General features: G+C 36.5%; 1 protein-coding gene across 1 annotated transcript; it reads left to right on the forward strand.

Annotated features, from left to right (window-relative positions):
- Positions 1-2,810: 2,810 nt before the first annotated feature.
- LOC114239824 (uncharacterized) lies at positions 2,811-14,570 on the forward strand. Its single transcript, XM_028170226.2, has 2 exons — positions 2,811-3,036; positions 13,427-14,570. Exons 1-2 carry the CDS (start codon positions 2,940-2,942, stop codon positions 13,561-13,563), a joined length of 234 nt encoding a protein of 77 aa, XP_028026027.1. The 5' UTR covers positions 2,811-2,939; the 3' UTR covers positions 13,564-14,570.
- Positions 14,571-19,338: the final 4,768 nt, after the last annotated feature.

The raw sequence follows: 19,338 nt of genomic DNA on the forward strand, positions 1-19,338 counted from the left end.
AAAGACCTAAACTTTTGTACAAAACAAATTTAAAACAAACAAAAGAAATCCGTCTGACGGGGGACACATCATAGGGAAAACAAAATTGTTATTTTTATTTAATTCCGAGCATTTTCATATTTGTCTACCTTTTAAACCTCCTCTGGACTTCCACAAATAATTCAAGACCAAAATTAGCCAAATCGGTCCAGCCGTTCTCGAGTTTTAACGAGACTAACGAACAGCAATTCATTTATATATATATATATAGAAGAAGAAGATATGTGTAACTCAAATATCAATTTCAACGCAAAGTATGAAGGCAGTCATGACTTGAACTTAATTAAAACTACATTTAGGGTTTAATTCTAAGATTTCTAGGATCTAAGCGCATACAAGCAAACGAAGTAAACTCAAATTACACCGTAATATTCTGACCTGGGCTTATTATAGAAAGTATTGTGTAAACGAGCCTTGACAGTGCAAAGCGTACATTATTGGTCTTGTTGGAAAACGTTCGAGCCGGTGTCATCTTCATCGCCCCCGCGCTGTGTCACCGATCTACTGCAAACGGAAAGGTGATCTCATACACTATTAAAATGGAAACTTGATTTTGCTTTTTGCGAATACCCAGATTAAGTGTGATATGACATCGCTTTTCGAGTCAACGGCCGTATTGTTTTTGTGCCATAGCAGAGTCGACCGACGATGACCTTATCAAACGATAAACAACGTAATTTGTATATTTTTTTCTATTCGTATGTATTTTTATAACATGCACGGGTTGGGTCTATCTTGCATTAGAAGCTTGCCAAAGACTGAATAGTATTGCATTTTTTTTTTCCTACCTATGCTGATAGCCTTGAGAGGCTATTTCAGCTTCACCCTAACGTTTGTAGGTGGTGAGCTCAGGGGGCTCAAACCGGAGAGTTGCTAACACTGACCCTAGCAAGAGCAGTGCTTCGCAGAATCTACCATCGGATCCGAAACGCGACCCATTGAGAAGATCCGGCGAGAAAATCAGTGGGCTGTGTCTGAGGCTTAATTTACTCGACGAGCCCTTCGTCGCAAACGACGGGTTCGACGAGAACGGTGACCGGTGCTTGAAGTACCTAAAAGCACCGTTAGTGGATCAGGAGGATCCGTAATGACGTGCTTTGGGCGTCGTCGACGGTTTACCATTCGGTCTACTGGGTCGGGTATGTAGTTTCCAGCGGCCACGATGATAGGGTTCTCATGTCGTGCCGCCTTCTCAAAATGGCGCAGCGATGCCGACTGTAGATACTTACTAACTGAATCGAGCTCCAGGTCATCGTGGAGATTCACGTTCCTCAGGAACCATGGTACTCCGACGGCTATCCTGCAGAATCGGGATTGAATGTTGCATAACGGCTATCTCACCCGTTGAATCGAAACGTATCTCCGAGTCGCGGTAAAATGCACATTAAAAGAACCCGTTACAATAACACCCTGATAATTACGCAGATTAATAAATAAAATAAAATGTCTAAATTTATATATTGTGCCAACTTTTTTAAAGCTATGCCATATCTATCCATGGCTTGGAGGTTGAACAAACAAAATCTACTATAGATAATAATATTCACAAACAAACAAAAATGTTTTTCCTATTCATACTCTAGTTGTAGTAAATATATAATCATATTTAATATACAAAACGTTTCTTTAGAATCCAATAAAATATTTAATACGAAACGAAATTTTCTTCTCCAACGCCATTAGCTTTTGAGACAAGAAAAGAACTCGTAAAAATCGTTTAAGCACCGCGGCAGTTAACATCATCGTAATGGGATATTCGAAGTAAAATACAGCGCAGTCCCACCCCGATATGTACCCCGTATGCCGATTTTATTAGGCACACGTCTAGCATTATTTACAGTGAACTCGGTGATCCCTGGCAGAGGTATACGTCTCCGAATGTCGAACGTATTCACTGGAAGTGTATTCATATTAGATTTTCACGACTTCAATGCCAAGATTCAGGGCCTGATTCAGGTGAAAGCATTTTTGACCACCATTTTTTTATTTTTGTTCTGACTTTCAGCACTCTAATGGGCTCTTTTCTTTATTTTAAACTCCTTCAAAATGAAAAATCGAAATCAGAAAAGTTCTTTATTCGAATTGGTTCAAGCTTAGTGGGTCGCGATTGCAATCTGGTGATAGATTATGCAAAGCACTGTTCTTGCTAGGGTTAGTGTTAGCAACATCGTCAGGTTTGAGCCTCGCAAGCTTACCTACTTGTTAGGGTTACGCTGAAATGACCTCTCAAGGCCATCAGCTTAGGTAGGAAAATAAAAATGGATATCCAAGACTTACTACAATCGTCTTATAACAACTATTACCCTACAAGCCGGAATGCGGCAGTATTTAATTATGAAATCTTTTAATAAGCAGATTATTGTTATCTACCAATTTGGGCTAACCATAAGCCCTGCCACTAATTAATACGATTTATATATTAAAATCCTTAACGGATATTTTATATTGATACGGACATTTTTAGTCCTTTCAAAGACACTTCATTAGTGGAAAGGATATCGTATATACATAGATACGTACCCTTATATATTACTTGCAAGATTTATGAACACCTCTATTATTGTCTACTATACTAATCCATATTTAATTATTAATCTATTAAAAATTTATAGTATCTAATCAGTAACTAGCACATCGTCATCAACTCGATTATGTTATTATTATGTTAATAATTCAAGAATATTTATTGCCATCTCATCGGCTTTAAAGCCTCGACCGTGACCCCCATTCAACGTCCTTACTCCGCCCCTCGCCGCGGTCGTATCGAGAATGTCGCCGATACATTCGATACTTTATCCGAGTCAAGAGAACGCGCGACACGGAGCACTGTCAAATAAATACAGGTCGATACACATCTCCTATCTTTTCTGTACTCCTAGTACTCCCGAATTGTATTGGCAATGAAAATCTGTTTGGTTTTCGTATTATTCGGCTGTGTCTGTGCGTGGACCTCCGGAATGTTATACAGAAGAGATGCGGATAACGTTTTGAAACCTGGTAAGAATCACTATTTAAATCACTTAATATATGTGTATATAAGAAACATTAATTTTAATGAATTTAAATTTGAAATGAAACAAAAAACATTTTTGCATGTCAATAATTCATATTTTTTGTTCACGAAGGCTGTGGATCGATTTTAATGCGGCCTTTTTTTCCTGAATTTGATTTATTGCAAATCACACGATAAGAAATGATAGGAAAGCATTATCAAAGAAAATATGCTTCTCGAAAGATCGCCTACTGCTTTATATATTACTGCAATTAATAATAAGTTTTTAGTGTCATTTTGTCTTATCTTAACGGTACTACAGCGCAGTCGATTCCACAGTAAAGAAGTTTACCTTCGAGAAACTTTCATTAGAGATATAATATGCGTTTTAGTTTTACAACAAAACTTCCTGGTGTATAAAATATTTCATTGTTTGTACAATTAGGTTTTAAGCAATCAGAAACTTATGTGTTTTAGTCATATAGAGCTATGGTTGCGATTTGAATTTTTTCATTCGGTGAACGCATGGAACCAAAAATTTAAACGAATGATTTTAGTTTGTATGGTTTTATAAATATACAAATCGATTTAAATCGTACAGCATTAGACAGTAAGTTGATTTCGTAAAAAGTTTGTAAGGGTTGCAAATTAGGAAGACCTACTTCGGTTGCCTTAGTTTTTTTCATTGCAGAAATTTTCGTTGTTTTGTCAATAAAATTTCTTAAGCTTCACATTTATTATTCGATAAATTTTATTATATAATTTCCTTTTGTACCTATTATTGCATTTATATAATCAATTTACATATAATAGTATATGGGTAGCCTTAAAGTCGTTGTGGCCTAAAGGATAAGATGCCCGGTGCATTCCTATCAACGATGCAACTATACCGATGTTCGAATCCCGCAAGCGGGTACCAATTTTTCTATTGAAATACGTACTTAACGAATGTTCACGATTGACATCCACGGTGAAGGAATAACATCGTGTAATAAAAATCAAACCCGCAAAATTATTATATGATTTGCGTAATCACTTGACAAACGCAAATATTATAATTTTGTTAAAATAACAAAGTAACGTATAACATTTATAAAAGCTGTTTATCTAAATCCTTGAAGGTTAAATGATAATTTGGTTATTAATATGTGTTTACTTAAAGCTTGATTTTCCGGTCTGTGCTAGTATTAAAGATAATCAAAGTAAATTCATCGTATGCCTTTCCGCTCCATTTATTCAAGCTTCTATACCTCTCAAATTCCAAGTTTTTTATTTGTAGAAACAATTAATGAATAGAACTGGCTAGTAAATATTATAGGCAACTTCACTTCTAATACGGTATTTTGCTACGTAACAGAGATTCAGAAGGTGCCGGTCTGTCTTATTTCTGCGTTCTTGTAAAAATGGGCACACTGTTAACTACAAATGAGGCATTGACCTCAAACCTCAATTTCGATGGTATCATCCACACTGATGTCTACGGGCTCTAGTACCCACAAAACACCAAGTAGATCGAGGAAGTATTAAACAAGCACCAATAAAAGAAAATAGGCTATAGAAACTGTTTACAAAGACGAGAGCACGGTGTAGTGCTTTCATTCATAATACCTATTATAACAAATTAGCAGACATGTTTTATTGACACTTCTTTGTTTTTTGCAAGCAATGTAACACAAATCAGCTGACGTGTGGGGTCAACGCTCTCGCAATATGCGAGGGGCGTCCATTAGCTACTATCACTTTATATAGACAGTCGGATTCTAAAATATGAAGTATTTCGTATATGCTTTCCTTTGCTTCTGATAACTTACAATATACATATTCAAATCTAAAATATGATTTGTTTAAACATTACGTGTATTCTGCAGCATGTATGATAAAGTAATAAACATATATACATAGAAATAAAAAAATAGAAAAATCTGTAAAATAATACATTCTTAAAAAAACTGGTGTCAATCATTAACTGGAGCTTTTGTCATTAAAATGTGAAATCGATAATACATCTTCAACTTTAGGGTTATAATCTATCTTATTTAAATTCATTAAATTAGTTGCAATTCATTTCATTTGACCACTGTTTAATGTACGTCTGTAATTAATTACTATTACAGGCATTTCGGGAATACTGTCCGAGCATTTCGTGTCAAACATCACGATATCATATATGGATTCGTTATCTATATATTAATACGTGAAGCAAAAACTTTGTATCCCTTTTTACGAAACTTGCGCGGACGGAGGAGTATGAAATTTTCCACACTTATAGAGAATATAGAGATAAAGTGCACAATGCTAATATTTTTTTTTAATAATGCATAAAAGATACATTAAATGAATAAAGAAAACATTATACACACTACATGCCATGTATTTGACGCACACACGCATGCATACTATTTATTGTCAAACTTTTGTTCTTGACGTCTGCTGTCAAATTGAGAATAGATTAAATATTGTTTGTCTTTGTTAATATTTTTTTTACTGTAGTCTTGGCGAAATTTGTGATTATAGAAGTATAAAATACAATCATAATAGTGTACAAACTTACAATTCCAATTAGTTATAGTCGAATTTCGACTACTGCGGGACCTCTAGTCTTTATAACTATAACTAGTCAGGTCATAAGTATTGTCACACAGTAAAAACTTTTCTTTTAGAATGCTGGCCACAAAAAAGTTTATTGAATTCGAATTTCGAATTGTTCATGAAAATAAAAATTGTATACTTTTAGAATTTTACTCATTTTAAATATGGAGTGGACGCTTAAAGAAGACCGTGTTGCAGTTATTGCGTTGCATCGTTGCGGTTACGCGCCAATTCAAATTTTTAACATACTGAAAAATTTGAATATAACCAAAAGATTCGTTTATCGTACCATCAAACGATACAATGAAGACTCTAGTGTAGATGACAGGTCAAGAAGTGGTCGCCCTCGGTCTGTTAGGACTCCAGCAGTGATAAAAGCTGTGAAGGCGCGAATTCAAAGAAATCCCAAACGTAAGCAGAAACTGTTGGCCCTTCAGATGGGGTTAAGCAGAACCACGGTGAAAAGGGTGTTAAATGAAGACTTAGGGCTTCGGGCATATCGAAGAAAAACAGGACATCGTTTGAATGCTCGTCTAATGGACCTGAGACTGAAGAGATGCCGCGCTTTTTTGAAGCGGTACGCGGGAAAAAAATATCGGGAAATTCTTTTTTCGGATGAAAAATTTTTTACCGTAGAAGAGAGTTACAACAAACAAAATGATAAGGTGTACGCACACAGTAGTGAAGAAGCGAGCAACCGTATTCCGCGTGTCCAACGAGGTCATTTTCCATCCTCGCTCATGGTATGGTTGGCAGTTTCTTATTGGGGCTTAACAGAGGTACATTTTTGTGAGAAAGGTGTAAAAACGAATGCAGTTGTGTATCAAAATACAGTCCTGACGAACCTTGTGGAACCTGTTTCTCATACCATGTTCAATAACAGGCACTGGGTATTCCAATAAGATTCGGCGCCAGCTCATAGAGCGAAGAGCACACACAAGACTGGCTAGCGGCGCGTGAAATCGACTTCATCCGGCACGAAGACTGGCCCTCCTCCAGTCCAGATTTGAATCCGTTAGATTACAAGATATGGCAACACTTGGAGGAAAAGGCGTGCTCAAAGCCTCATCCCAATTTGGAGTCACTCAAGACATCCTTGATTAAGGTAGCCGCCGATATTGACATGGACCTCGTTCGTGCTGCGATAGACGACTGGCCGCGCAGATTGAAGGCCTGTATTCAAAATCACGGAGGTCATTTTGAATAAACTTTAGTGTCATAAGAATCTATGTTTTGTTAAGCTCATTTTGGTATATGAATGGTTACATAATGAATAAACTTGTTTCAATTATTTTACATTGAACATGTGACAGAATTTATGACCTGACTAGGTATGTGCTGAGTACTTATTCACTTCGATAAAGCGGCACGACACGAGAACCCTCTCATCGTGGCCGCCGGTAACTACATTCCCGATCCTGCGGACAGAATGGAAAGCAGTCGACGTCGCCCAAAAAACGTCATCTCGGATCCTCCCGATCCACTAACGGTGCTTCTAGGTACATCAAGCACCGGTCACCGTTCTCGTCAAACCCGTCGCTTGCGACGAAGGGCTCGACGAGTAAATTAGCTCTCAGACACAGCCCACTGAGTTTCTCGCCAGATCTTCTCAGTGGGTCGCGTTTCCGATCCGGTGGTAGATTCTGCGAAGCACGGCTCTTGCTAGGGTTCGTGTTAGCAACGTCATCAGGTTTGAGCCCCGTGAGCTCACCTACAAAAGTTAGGGTTACGCTGAAATAGCCTCTCAAGGCTCTCAGCTTAGGTAGGAAAAAAAAAAAAAAAAGCTGAGTACTTTATTTGCTAATTTGACAGGCGCTATGCCGATGCTATTAAGACTGACGGCATAGAAATAGGCATTGACATTGTCGCGTTTTTTTTTTGTTTTTTTTCAATGCTTAGATGAGTGGACGAGCTCACAGCCCACCTGGTGTTAAGTGGTTACTGGAGCCCATAGACATCCACAACGTAAATGCGCCACCCACCTTGAGATATAAGTTCTAATGTCTCAAGCATAGTTACAGCGGCTGCCCCACCCTTCAAACCGAAACGCATTACTGCTTCAGGGCAGAAATAGGCAAGGTGGTGGTACCCACCCGCGCGGACTCACATTAGGTCCTACCACTAGTAAGATCGCGTCTACAGGATGCGGGCTGTCTCTCCTCGTTTAATAAAAACCGATGTGTTTTAAATTGTCTTTCGTATCATAACAATAAATTTTAATTACACCTGCCGTAAAATAATGGCTACTGGTTACAACATCCATAGCTCGGTTGCATAATAACCTTGAGAATGCGCGCTGAAAAGGAAACGTGCACTTTCGATTTAATTCGACTCTGTACGGCTGTTTCTCGGTTGGTCACTAATAGTATTATATTTAAAAACTAGCTGACCTGGCAGACTTTGTAGTGCCTCAATCGATAAATAAAAGACTTAAATTTTTGTATAAAATAATCTTAAAACAAACAAAAGGAATCCGTCCGACGGGGGACACATCAAAGGAAAAACAAAATTGTTATGTTTATTTAATTCCGAGCATTTTCATATTTATCTACCTTTTAAACCTTCTCTGGAATTTCAAAAATAATTCAAGACCAAAATTAGCCAAATCGCTCCAACCGTTCTCGAGTTTTAGTGAGACTAACGAAAAGCAATTCATTTTTATATATATAGATATAAAGTTTACTTTTATTGTAATTCTGTACCCATTAGTCCCATTTGCCCTAAAGCTCTGTCTATTTCTGTGGGAAAGCAATCATAGATTTCGATTGGAAAGTCCGATCTCTTCGCGGAAGCTACAAAGCTCAGAACCAATTTTGAATTTGTGCTCTATGTCTAAACTTGCTAATAATAGTTTTGTAAAACAATAGTTTTAATAAAAAATAGAGCATACTGGGAGCCAGTACGGGGTCTACAATTTCTGCTTATTACTGTTATAAAGCAGTCATAGATAGCGGTTTCAAAAATGATAGACTTTTACAATATTTTTTTTTTATTGCTTAGATGGGTGGATGAGCTCACAGCCCATCTGGTGTTAAGTGGTTACCGGAGCCCATAGAAATCTACAACGTAAATACGCCACCCACCTTGAGATATAAGTTCTAAGGTCTCAAGTATAGTTACAACGGCTGCCCCACCCTTCAAACCGAAACGCATTACTGCTTCACGTCCTACCACCAATAATAAGATTTCACTCCATTTCTCAAGGTACGTGATGAAATTCAGGTAATTATGAATTTGCTTTTTAGGTAGCTGCTTAATTCTCTTGTATAATAAATACCACAAGTGGAATGGCATCTTTTCATATGTATACACTTGCGTCCGTCTACACCAATACCTATAAAAAGTTAATGTCAATTAAGAGTTTCGCTAATGAACTCCGCACCATGGTGCATATCTAAAGCGCAAGGTCGACTTTGTTTACCAAACTTGGTCGTGAAAACTTAACCGGCTCCTTAAGATTGTATCGCATGTTTCACTCGATTCATAGTTTTGTTATTAAAATAACAGAATCTAGTCTCGACTGTACCCAAAAAAAAGCATTGAAATATCAAAGTAATAAATAATAGTTTAAAAAAACTAACAAAATACGCTTTTAACGGGCGTCTGGTGCAGCGGTAAGTGACATGGTCACTACACAAGGGGTCGTGGGCTCGAATCCCGCCAAGGGAAGATATTTATATGATTAATATAAATGTATTTTCCAGGGCTATGGATGTATATTAAAATATATGTATGTGTATAATAAAAATCTTACAATTATTTCCGTTATCTGGTACCTGTAACACAAGTTCTTTACGAACTTATCACGGGACCAGTTAACGTGGAGTGATTGTTAGTAAATATTTATTATTATTATTATTATTAAATATTTTAGAGAAAATCCAACTAAAAAATAAAAAAACAATTTTAATAAATTTGAATTCAATATAGTGTAAAAAAAATATATTTTATTGTAAAAAAGCGTGGACCAGTGCGGACTCAAAAGAGGTCTTACCACCAGTAGCGCATACATGAAACTATCAAAATCGTAAAACAAAAAAATTACAATTCTTCAATTATGTACATTTTTTTGGAGTTTAGCAGACAATAAGTATTTTGTATTCAACCACTTCAATTCTAAAGGTGCGAAATGTAAATAGTATTTTCGCGTTAAATTGCAGCTTTACAGCTCTTTAGGTGTGAATAATGTCGAAGCCCATTGAACATTAATACCGCAAAAAACCTTGAAATATACGGTCGATGTTTCAAATGTATTGATAACGACTGACCCTTCAAACCCGAACGCATGACTGCTTTCATGTCAGAAATAAATATGGTGACGGCCCTCTGGAACTTCAAATAGGACTAAAGTGATAGAAAGCCTTACTTATAAAGAAAGTGAGATGTATATTATATATATTTTTTATTTACTACAAGGAGAACCAACAGCTAACTAACATAATATAATAATCTAACAAATAATAGAAACAATAAGCCAATTAAAGGTACTCACCAATATAAGCAAATAAAAATACTAGAGAAACAAAAACATAGAAACAAAGAATTTAAAACAATCAGCACCCCCGCACCCCCCGTCCGTCATCAACCAGGAAAAATCGGGCACTAAGCTGACGTTTCACCCCTGTGATAGACGAAGAAAATGGGTCAATATCTAACAACCTGCCAACTCTGTTCAGGTCACTACCGACACGTAAACAGAATGAGTTTTGCCTATAATTGGTGGAAGCTAGGGGCAGAGAAATTAGATTTCGATGGCTTAAAGATATTCTTTAAATTATTATAATAAAATAAATGGATATACGTGTATTCGTTTTATCCGTCTGGAGTATTCTTTAGACGGATGAAACCAAAAGCCCCTGATAAGGAGCCCGGAAAGGCTAAGTTCACACACGCATCTTCTGAACGAAAATCAGATAAGCCCTCCTATCTACCAGTAAGGTATTCTAATTATTTAGCCGATCTCTTAAATATGTAAATTAATTAATTAAATGAAACTATTGCCAAAATAGACGAATTCTTATTGCGCTTTAAAAAAAGCAAGAACTAAAGAAAAAATAATGCTATAGGGCACTCAGCTAACCCTGGTACTAAGTGGATTGTTTTTCTGGGGATCCAGAATAATAATAATATAATTAGAGACTGCTAAGCATAGATAATTCTCCTGCCACCTATCAGATACTAGCCAATATATATTACATACCTACATAATTAAACAAATAATAAATAAATAACTAGGAGCAAATCACGCACGGTCATCCGTCCGCAAACTAGTATTCCCTATGTTATGGGTACTAGAAATTGATATACATAGTTATATATGCTTAAATATTTATATACTCATACTAAAAACTCAGACAAAGAGAGAACAAATATGTTCAACACACAAATGTTTGTCCGGTGTGGGAATCGATTTGTAAATGAGCCTATAATCCACTTGATGGTGAATGGCTATCATGGCTCATGGACATCAGCGATTCCAAGGACAAAGGCAAGTCACTACCTATCTATTATCAAAACTCATACTCTTAACTATAAAAATATCATATTGTAAATGCGAAAGTTTGTTTATTTAACTTTCACATAGTAAGTACTTTTTATTTATTGCCCTAGTAGGTAGGCGAACATACGACCCACCTGATGGTGAGTGGTTACCGTCGCCCTTGGACTTCAGCAATGCCAGGTGTAGAGCCAAGCCGCTGCCTACCGTTAAGTACTCTCCACTAGCCTCGTTTGAAGAAGGATATGTCATAGCGCTCGGGAAACACCGTGGAGGGGAGCTCATTCCAAAGCCGGATGGTGCGTGGTAAACGCAGTTGTTCTAGGTTTTTTTTATTGCCTAGATATGTGGACGAGTTCACAGCCCACCTGGTGTTAAGTGGTTACTGGAACCCATAGACATCTACAACGTAAATGCGCCACACACCTTGAGATATAAATTCTAAGGTATCAGTTTAGTTACAACGGCTGCCCCACCCTTCAAACCGAAACGCATTACTGCTTCACGGCAGAAATAGGCGAGGTGGTGCTCACAAGAGGTCCTGCCACCAGTAACTACGCAAATTATAAATTTTCGGGTTTGATTTTTTATTACACGATGTAATTTCCTCACCGTGGTAGTCAATCGTGAATAATTGTTAAGTACCTATTTCATTAGAAAAATTGGTAACCGCCTGCGGGATTCGAACACTGTTGCATCGCTATATACGAATGCACCGGACGTCTTATCCTTTAGGCCACGACGACTTCGTATGGATTAAATGTATCGGATCGTAAATGTATCGACGTAGTTAGTATAGATTAAATGGATAACTTAAACGATCACGATGAGAACAACGCGTGGTATATAAAATAACATAATTATAATAATTTACACAAAAAAAAATACAATTCTGGTATGTAAATATGGTACCTTAACGCTATCGCAGCCGCCAGTAAAAGCTATTTAGTACTAATATAATTAGTTAAGTGATTTAAGATTTTTATCCGAGCGCATAAGGTCACGTAGTGCACACGCTCAAACAATTCACCTCTTGTTTTCTAGGACGTGATGTCATAGAACACCGATGATAGGTCGATGCGTTTAGGTGTGTAGTTTTTGAAGTGAAACTTCTTTAGGCGCATGAGGGTAAAATTTTTACAGATGTAACGTCACGCAGGTATGCAACGGAAGTATCTAAAAAGAGAGAGAGAGCGATCGAGACCGATTGAAAGACAGTAAGACAGGGCGAACGTAGCATGAAGCAACTAGCCATGGAATGAGAGTAGGGAGCAAGCAAGTGAGAAAGATCGAGAGAAAAAGTGAGACAAAATGCTCAGTTCCTACATACTTTAAAACATACGTATAAAGTATTTTATTTTTAATACAGCGCCATCTGTGAGATGTTTTAATACTAACGTGTGTATGAAACCTCTTGTAGTGAATTTTAATTTAGGATATACGTGAAGTTAAAATATCAATTCACATAGGGCGCTACCTCATACTATAAAAGGTGATTTACAATTATTTACTAATGACAAAATTTTACTAATAATATACTTAGACATTTAGGATAATTGTATTTTAATTTTTGAAGGTTTCACTTCTAACACGTGTGAATTGCACACATGTTATTTTTCTTTTGTACGATCCTGTACATCATACCACCTATCAAGACAGTTTAATCGTCGTAATGTTTGCATTTCATGTAAAAACAAACCCTTATCTCAAAAACCGTTGAATCACAAAGTCAGTACGGATTTAATCTCGTAGGAAAGATTGTTATCTGGAGTGTGTTCTCGAGTATTCGTAGTTGGCCGGGGTTGGCAATGTTTTACACTGTTAAGGCTACAGCGATAATTACTTTAAGTGCTTACTCCACGGTAGAGCGTATCGTAAGCTCGCACAGGTAAGCACAGAAGAAGCCGCTCTGCGAAGCTTTCATTTGTTCCGGCTTAAAGGGTTGGGATAGGTTTTATTAATTACCCCCTACTCTGTCCGGGTTCTGACCTCTGAGATCGGATGTCAAGTGTAAGAGTGCATGGGAGTCATTTGGTACGGTAGGGCCCTAAAAGATCCTTGGACCCGCAGTCTGCTCCCAACATCTGCAGATTTTCAAGTCCCACATACCCCACGCGCCACCTATGCGCGGGGACCTCATGGGAGGTTCGGCCACCGACTCGAAAAAAACAAAAAAGATGTTATTAATTACGATTGCTTCGGCCTGATTTCTGGAAGCAGTTAACAGTATTCGCGCCGAGATATCCGTAAACGCCAGAAGCCTGGGATGTTTTGTGAATTAAATCGAATCAATCTCTTATTTTTTTCAGATCTCCTGCCGGTCTCATCGACGGTGGTTCCGCTGCCATTTTACTCGGTTTACGGATACGAAAAGAAACTACTCCGCGAAAAGGATAAGAAACGACCCGAGGGTAAAATCTCGCTAGTCACCAAACAACAGGAATAAAAACTGCAATCAGTGGGCCATTAGGGGGATGGAGGGTTGATTTTTCTGCCGTAAGGGTGCCTGTCCACCGGAGCGGAGCGAAGCAGCGGAACGGAGAAACTGAAAAATGTTAACCAATAAGATTGCACAAAATCATTTTGCAATCTTATGATTTTGATTGGTTTGATCTTATTGGTTAATATTTCTCCATTTCTCCACTCCGCTGCCTCGCTCCGCTCCGGTGGGCAAGCACCCTAAGGTTCGTCTACACAGCGAACATTCGACAAAGAGTATTTACGTGGTTTTAAATATTTTTCCGCAGTCGTGTATACGGATAATTACGCTAAACGCATGCACTTGCGCTCCGGATAATATTGCTCAATAATGAACAAATAAAAGAGTGTATTAAGAGACTTCGGATGCTCGCGACCGAGTTCCGCTCGATTTCGGACAGTGAAGACACACCTTTATGATTACCTAATACAATCAATGTTAAGAAATTCAGAATCATTTTACACATTACGCACCTTTTCAGTGAGATCCCATATCACGCTCATTAGAAATAAGACCTCTATAAACTCACACTTAATAATATAAATATTTCTCAATAAATTATGTAAACTTTATCAGTCTATTGATTACGTAATATCTTTATTAAAAAAAAACATTGGGTTTCATTATAATGTAAATTAGAGTATACTGAACGTCAAATATTATTTTATACAAACATAAAAAACGGTATTGGCAATCTGAGATCAGATCAAATTAAGTAATGCAATCAAGAAAACATCGCAATAGTTTTTTCAAATAACTAACAACATATTGTGTTTAAGGATAAGCAAATTTATATTTTTATACGACAACTGTTATTATGATATGCTTTATAATGCATTTTTTATTATTACGCAATATTTCCTGCCATTATTGTAAGCTTCAGGATAATTTATTTAAAAAAAAAAACAAATATAAATAACATAATAGTTACCAATCATTTGTTACGAATATGAAATATATCTAATTTAATTAAACTTCTTGTTTAAATGTTCTAATCCTTTAAGCAATTCATACTTATAATTTTTTAAATAATAAGGAGTATTAAGCGGTAGGCAGCGGCTTGGCTCTGCCCCTGGCATTGCTGAAGTCCATGGGCGACGGTAACCACTCACCATCAGGTGGTCCGTATGCTCGTCTGCCTACAAGGACAACGAAAAAAAAGGTACCTTTATCTTTGGGTACAAGAGATGAAGAATTAAAACTAATAATGTGATAAGATTTAAAAGGCTTAATACTCTGCTACTTAAAAATTGTCATAATTCCTAGACACTGCCAGAAAGAAGGAACGTAGAAATCTATAGGCATTGATGGAGACATCAATTGGAATATTGAATATTGTACAGAACCAATAACTGCTTTGCGACAGACAAGGGTAGGTCTAGGTGTGTGTGCACCACTGTGACTGTGACTTAACCACACAGTTCAGCTATGGGGAATTACGAAAAATTAAAAAAAATACTATTCTAGAAAAAAATAAGATATTATCTGCTTTAGCAAGTACCAAACATGTGAGCTCTGGAATGAGAAAAAGCATGACACCACAAACTTCGAGCGCATATATGCATGTATCACATTAGAAATCTTCAAAGCTCGTAATTTTAACAATATCACCGGCCCGTGGCCGCTTCCGTTTCCGTTCTTAATAGAATCTGAAATATGCATACTCAGTACAATGCAGCGTTCAGAGCTTTAATTAAAATCGAATGCCACCCGCGATATTTGCTAAGTAAGCGTTTGAAATGCGAAACTCGGATCGTTTACCGTCCTATTTTATTATGAAACTGTACGGTACGAATTAAATCGAGTGAAATTTTAATCAACATACTGCTACGCGCTGGGGTTCGGGATAAATAAAAATTCTATCGGAGTACAACTTAACACTGTATTCAACACTTTACAAACACTTTAAAATTCTCAATTCGCTTCTTCCGCTTCGCTTCAGGTGATCCCTTTGCTGTTTCGCTTCGAGTAGTTCCGATTACTAACTGACTGCGTGCCATCTCTGCAACACTTTTATAGCCGATACCATAGAATACCGATACGATCCCTAGAATTATCGAGAATATTCCACACAGTTCGAGTATTGTGTTTCCGCTATCTGACAATAGATGGCGTTGTACTTCTCAAGCGTTCTAGGTGCTGCTAGATCCTTTGATATTCGTTCGACTATTCGGCGATAGATGGCGTTACTCTTGCCGGTGTAAAAATACATATTACTTTCGATTTGACACACACCCTAAGTTTTATTTATATTCACAATTTGCAAACGGAGGCTTTGCAAATTGTGAATATGAAAAATGAAACAGATTTTAAAAAGTTGGGGTCTAAGTGAACTATTTATTAATACTATTTCCAAAATGGATCTGAATTAGGTAAGCGAGATATTAGTTAATTAACAATACAAAAGTCGCTTTTTAGTTAGATTAACAATGTGTTTAATAAATGTGATTTTTTAAATTTAATAACTTAATATACAACTGGAATGAAATTAATAATTTGAAAAAGAATTTGTTTCAGCTTAATCGAAGTTCGTAAGTAAATATTTTACTGTTGGTAAGAAGGCATCTTGTGAGTCATCTTATAAAAATCTGTCAAACCATTTCAGAGGAGTATGGTAACAAACATTGTGACACGAGAATTTTATATATCCGAACAAAAACAGTTTCACTGTAAAAAATTGCGCCAAGTCCACGTTTATAAAACTCATCTCAATAACATTTGCACTTTACAAAAAAAAGAAGACTTCAATAGCTTTCATTCTCTACAAAAATATGTGAAATACAAAAAAATACCAAGAAACCGTCATAAAGATGAAAAAATTAAAAAAAAATTGTTGAAAATTTAAAAATTAAAAAATATAAATATTATCGTACTTGGCGCGCGTCATTGAGTACCCCAAAATTTTCAGGATAAATGAACATCCTTTCAATGTTTAGAAATTTATAAGTAGGTCAACCTATGAAATGCATAAATGTAATTAATGAATTATTATTTCATAATAAGTTTTACAAAAGTTAAGTAAAATCGACATCTCATACGTATGTTATTTGAATTTTTTTCATTTCCCACTCATCTTTTATGATTTGAACTAAACACCCTCTCGTGTTCGCTTATACAAATACAAGCTACTTACGAGTCGATACGTATGTATACGTTGGCTTCAAAACATTTGAAAAAATTCTCAAAGATGTTTTTCAAAGGGTAGAAAAGAATAATAAAGTTTCAGCTGAATCTAAAGGGGTCGAACGCAAAAGTGGTCGATTTGGCATATAATAGCCCATAGGTATATAGTGAGAGCTGTTGAAAATTACCGTAGTTCTGTCTCAATTTCTCATAAAACGCTAACAAGAGCGAAAAAGACAACCTGGGTAACTTTTTCAGCTTTCACTGTATATTAAAGCAAAATGGTTTTTTTCTCGGGTTGAAATTCTTCCGAAAATTTTTGAGGTACTCAATGACGCGCGCCAAGTACGATAATATTTATATTTTTAAATTTTTAAATTTTCAACAATTTTTTTTTAATTTTTTCATCTTTATGACGGTTTCTTGGTATTTTTTTGTATTTCACATATTTTTGTAGAGAATGAAAGCTATTGAAGTCTTCTTTTTTTTGTAAAGTGCAAATGTTATTGAGATGAGTTTTATAAACGTGGACTTGGCGCAATTTTTTACAGTGAAACTGTTTTTGTTCGGATTTAATATCTTTTTGTTAAGTATTATTTTTTGCTCATTTATTACTTAATAAAAATAAATTATAAATAGTCACTCAGCTTAAAAGCTAATGAAACGCTCAATTAATTAGTGTTTTAATGTTAGGTGCCCGACTGGCATGAGACTCTCGGGTTGTCAGTTCCGGTATCGACCGGGACGCGTGTATTCCGCTTCAAAGTCTGGCGATTAAGTCTATAATTTATGGTCTGGCGCGCACTAATTGGGGGTGCGAATGATGCAACAGATGCGCGGGCGCGGGTAGCGCGGGGTGGGTCGTCGCGGCACGGACCTGAGTCACATTCCCTTTGGCTGCTGTTGCCCCGCGAAACGGAACGCTGCGTTACAGTGTAATAATAATCAACATCAACTTTTACAAGTTTAAACCGAATTAAATTTTGTTTCAAATGTGAAGGGTAGATGACGCTGTTCTTAATTATTTCAGAATTTAAAATTAAAATCTGAAAGCCTTGAAACATCAATCCGCATAAATGTAATTTAAAAACTACAGTAAGAGGATTAAAAAAAGCTGAACTTAACTCAGCCTTAATTAGAATTTTCTTCGGAATTCAATAGTAAAGTTCAAGTTATTTTGATGAAATCAAAACCGAAATATTCATAGCATCTTAAACAATCACCTACGAATAAATATTAGTTATTATATTATTTATTATTCGTAGACAATCACAACGGTTTTATAGTTTTGGGAAGGGATTTTTTGTAACGCCATCTCGTAAAGTATTTCGGTATTACATTACAAAACAAAATTGTTTCTCCAACAGTAACAACAGTACTTGCTTCGGCAGTACTTAAACTAAAATACTAACAGTAACAACATTAACGTTATTTAATGTATAAACCGTTCAATAAGAACTGCAAACTATCCCCTTGAAGCTACAGTTTATGTAGGAATAATGACTTTTTGGCGGGAACGCGAGGTGCGAAGTTGTGTGATTTGTTTTAATTTGTCTATTTAGTGTTTCTTCGGGTTTAAATGTGTAATAATAGTGGTTTATTAACTGTTTAATATCTGTGAAAGTGCACAAATGTGGAAAAATTAAACAAAGCCACTGTACGTAACTTCTCGGTTTCCTCCAAAAAGTCCACTGAGATCTTAGTAAATGACCACCACCATTTTACTGAGATTATATTTCATTCCATATCATCTCATCTCATTTCATTTCATCCCATTTGATTAATGTCTCAAATTAATCATCTTCATTTCATTTCACTCCATAATATCACATTTCATTTCACTCCATAATATCATTTTTCATAAAAATATGAATATAAATTAAAATAAGACATGACTTAAAGGTCTCAGTTACCAGGTCATAAAATCCATTACAAATAGGAATAATTCCAGCGCACCCTGGCGGCCGTAGATTACCATTCTCGAATATTTATAGTCTGTGGCATGTCACTTTTTACATCGAAAAAAGTCAGGATCGAAATTTTTGAGCGAGCCATAGTTTGTGGTGATAAAATTAATAATTTCAAGTAGATTAATTGTTGTAATTGATATAACTAGTTAATATCAGTAAAATAAAGTTGTGAGTGATTGATATAATATACAATTTAGGAACCAGAAGTACCGTAGAATTAAATAAAATTTCGCAACCTCAAAAAACTGTTCTGCTCACAGTAAACACAGTCGGTAGTCTGGCGCTCCGTTTACAACGGGATTTTTGAACGGAACTTGGCGCCAGATTCTACCGAATCTGTGGATAAGAAGATGTCGTAGACGGTCATTAGTTTGATAGCTAAATGAAACGCAGCACGATTCCCGAGAGATGGCAGCACGATCACGGTATCGTCGGAACTCGGCTAACAGAGCCTAGCCGATGGAGGCGCGTATACTTCATCACTCTTACCAACCAGTCTTCTTGAAGAGCGGTGCCTCCGTCCTAAGAACTGTCTTTCGTTTTTTTTTTAGTACTTAGATGGGTGGACGAGCTCACAGCCCACCTGGTGTTAAGTGGTTACTGGAGCCCACAGACATCCACAACGTAAATGCGCCACCCACCTTGAGAT

The sequence above is a fragment of the Bombyx mandarina genome, chromosome 13 (genome assembly GCF_030267445.1).
Source record: "Bombyx mandarina strain Sakado chromosome 13, ASM3026744v2".
NCBI classification, from domain to species: Eukaryota; Metazoa; Arthropoda; class Insecta; order Lepidoptera; family Bombycidae; genus Bombyx; species Bombyx mandarina.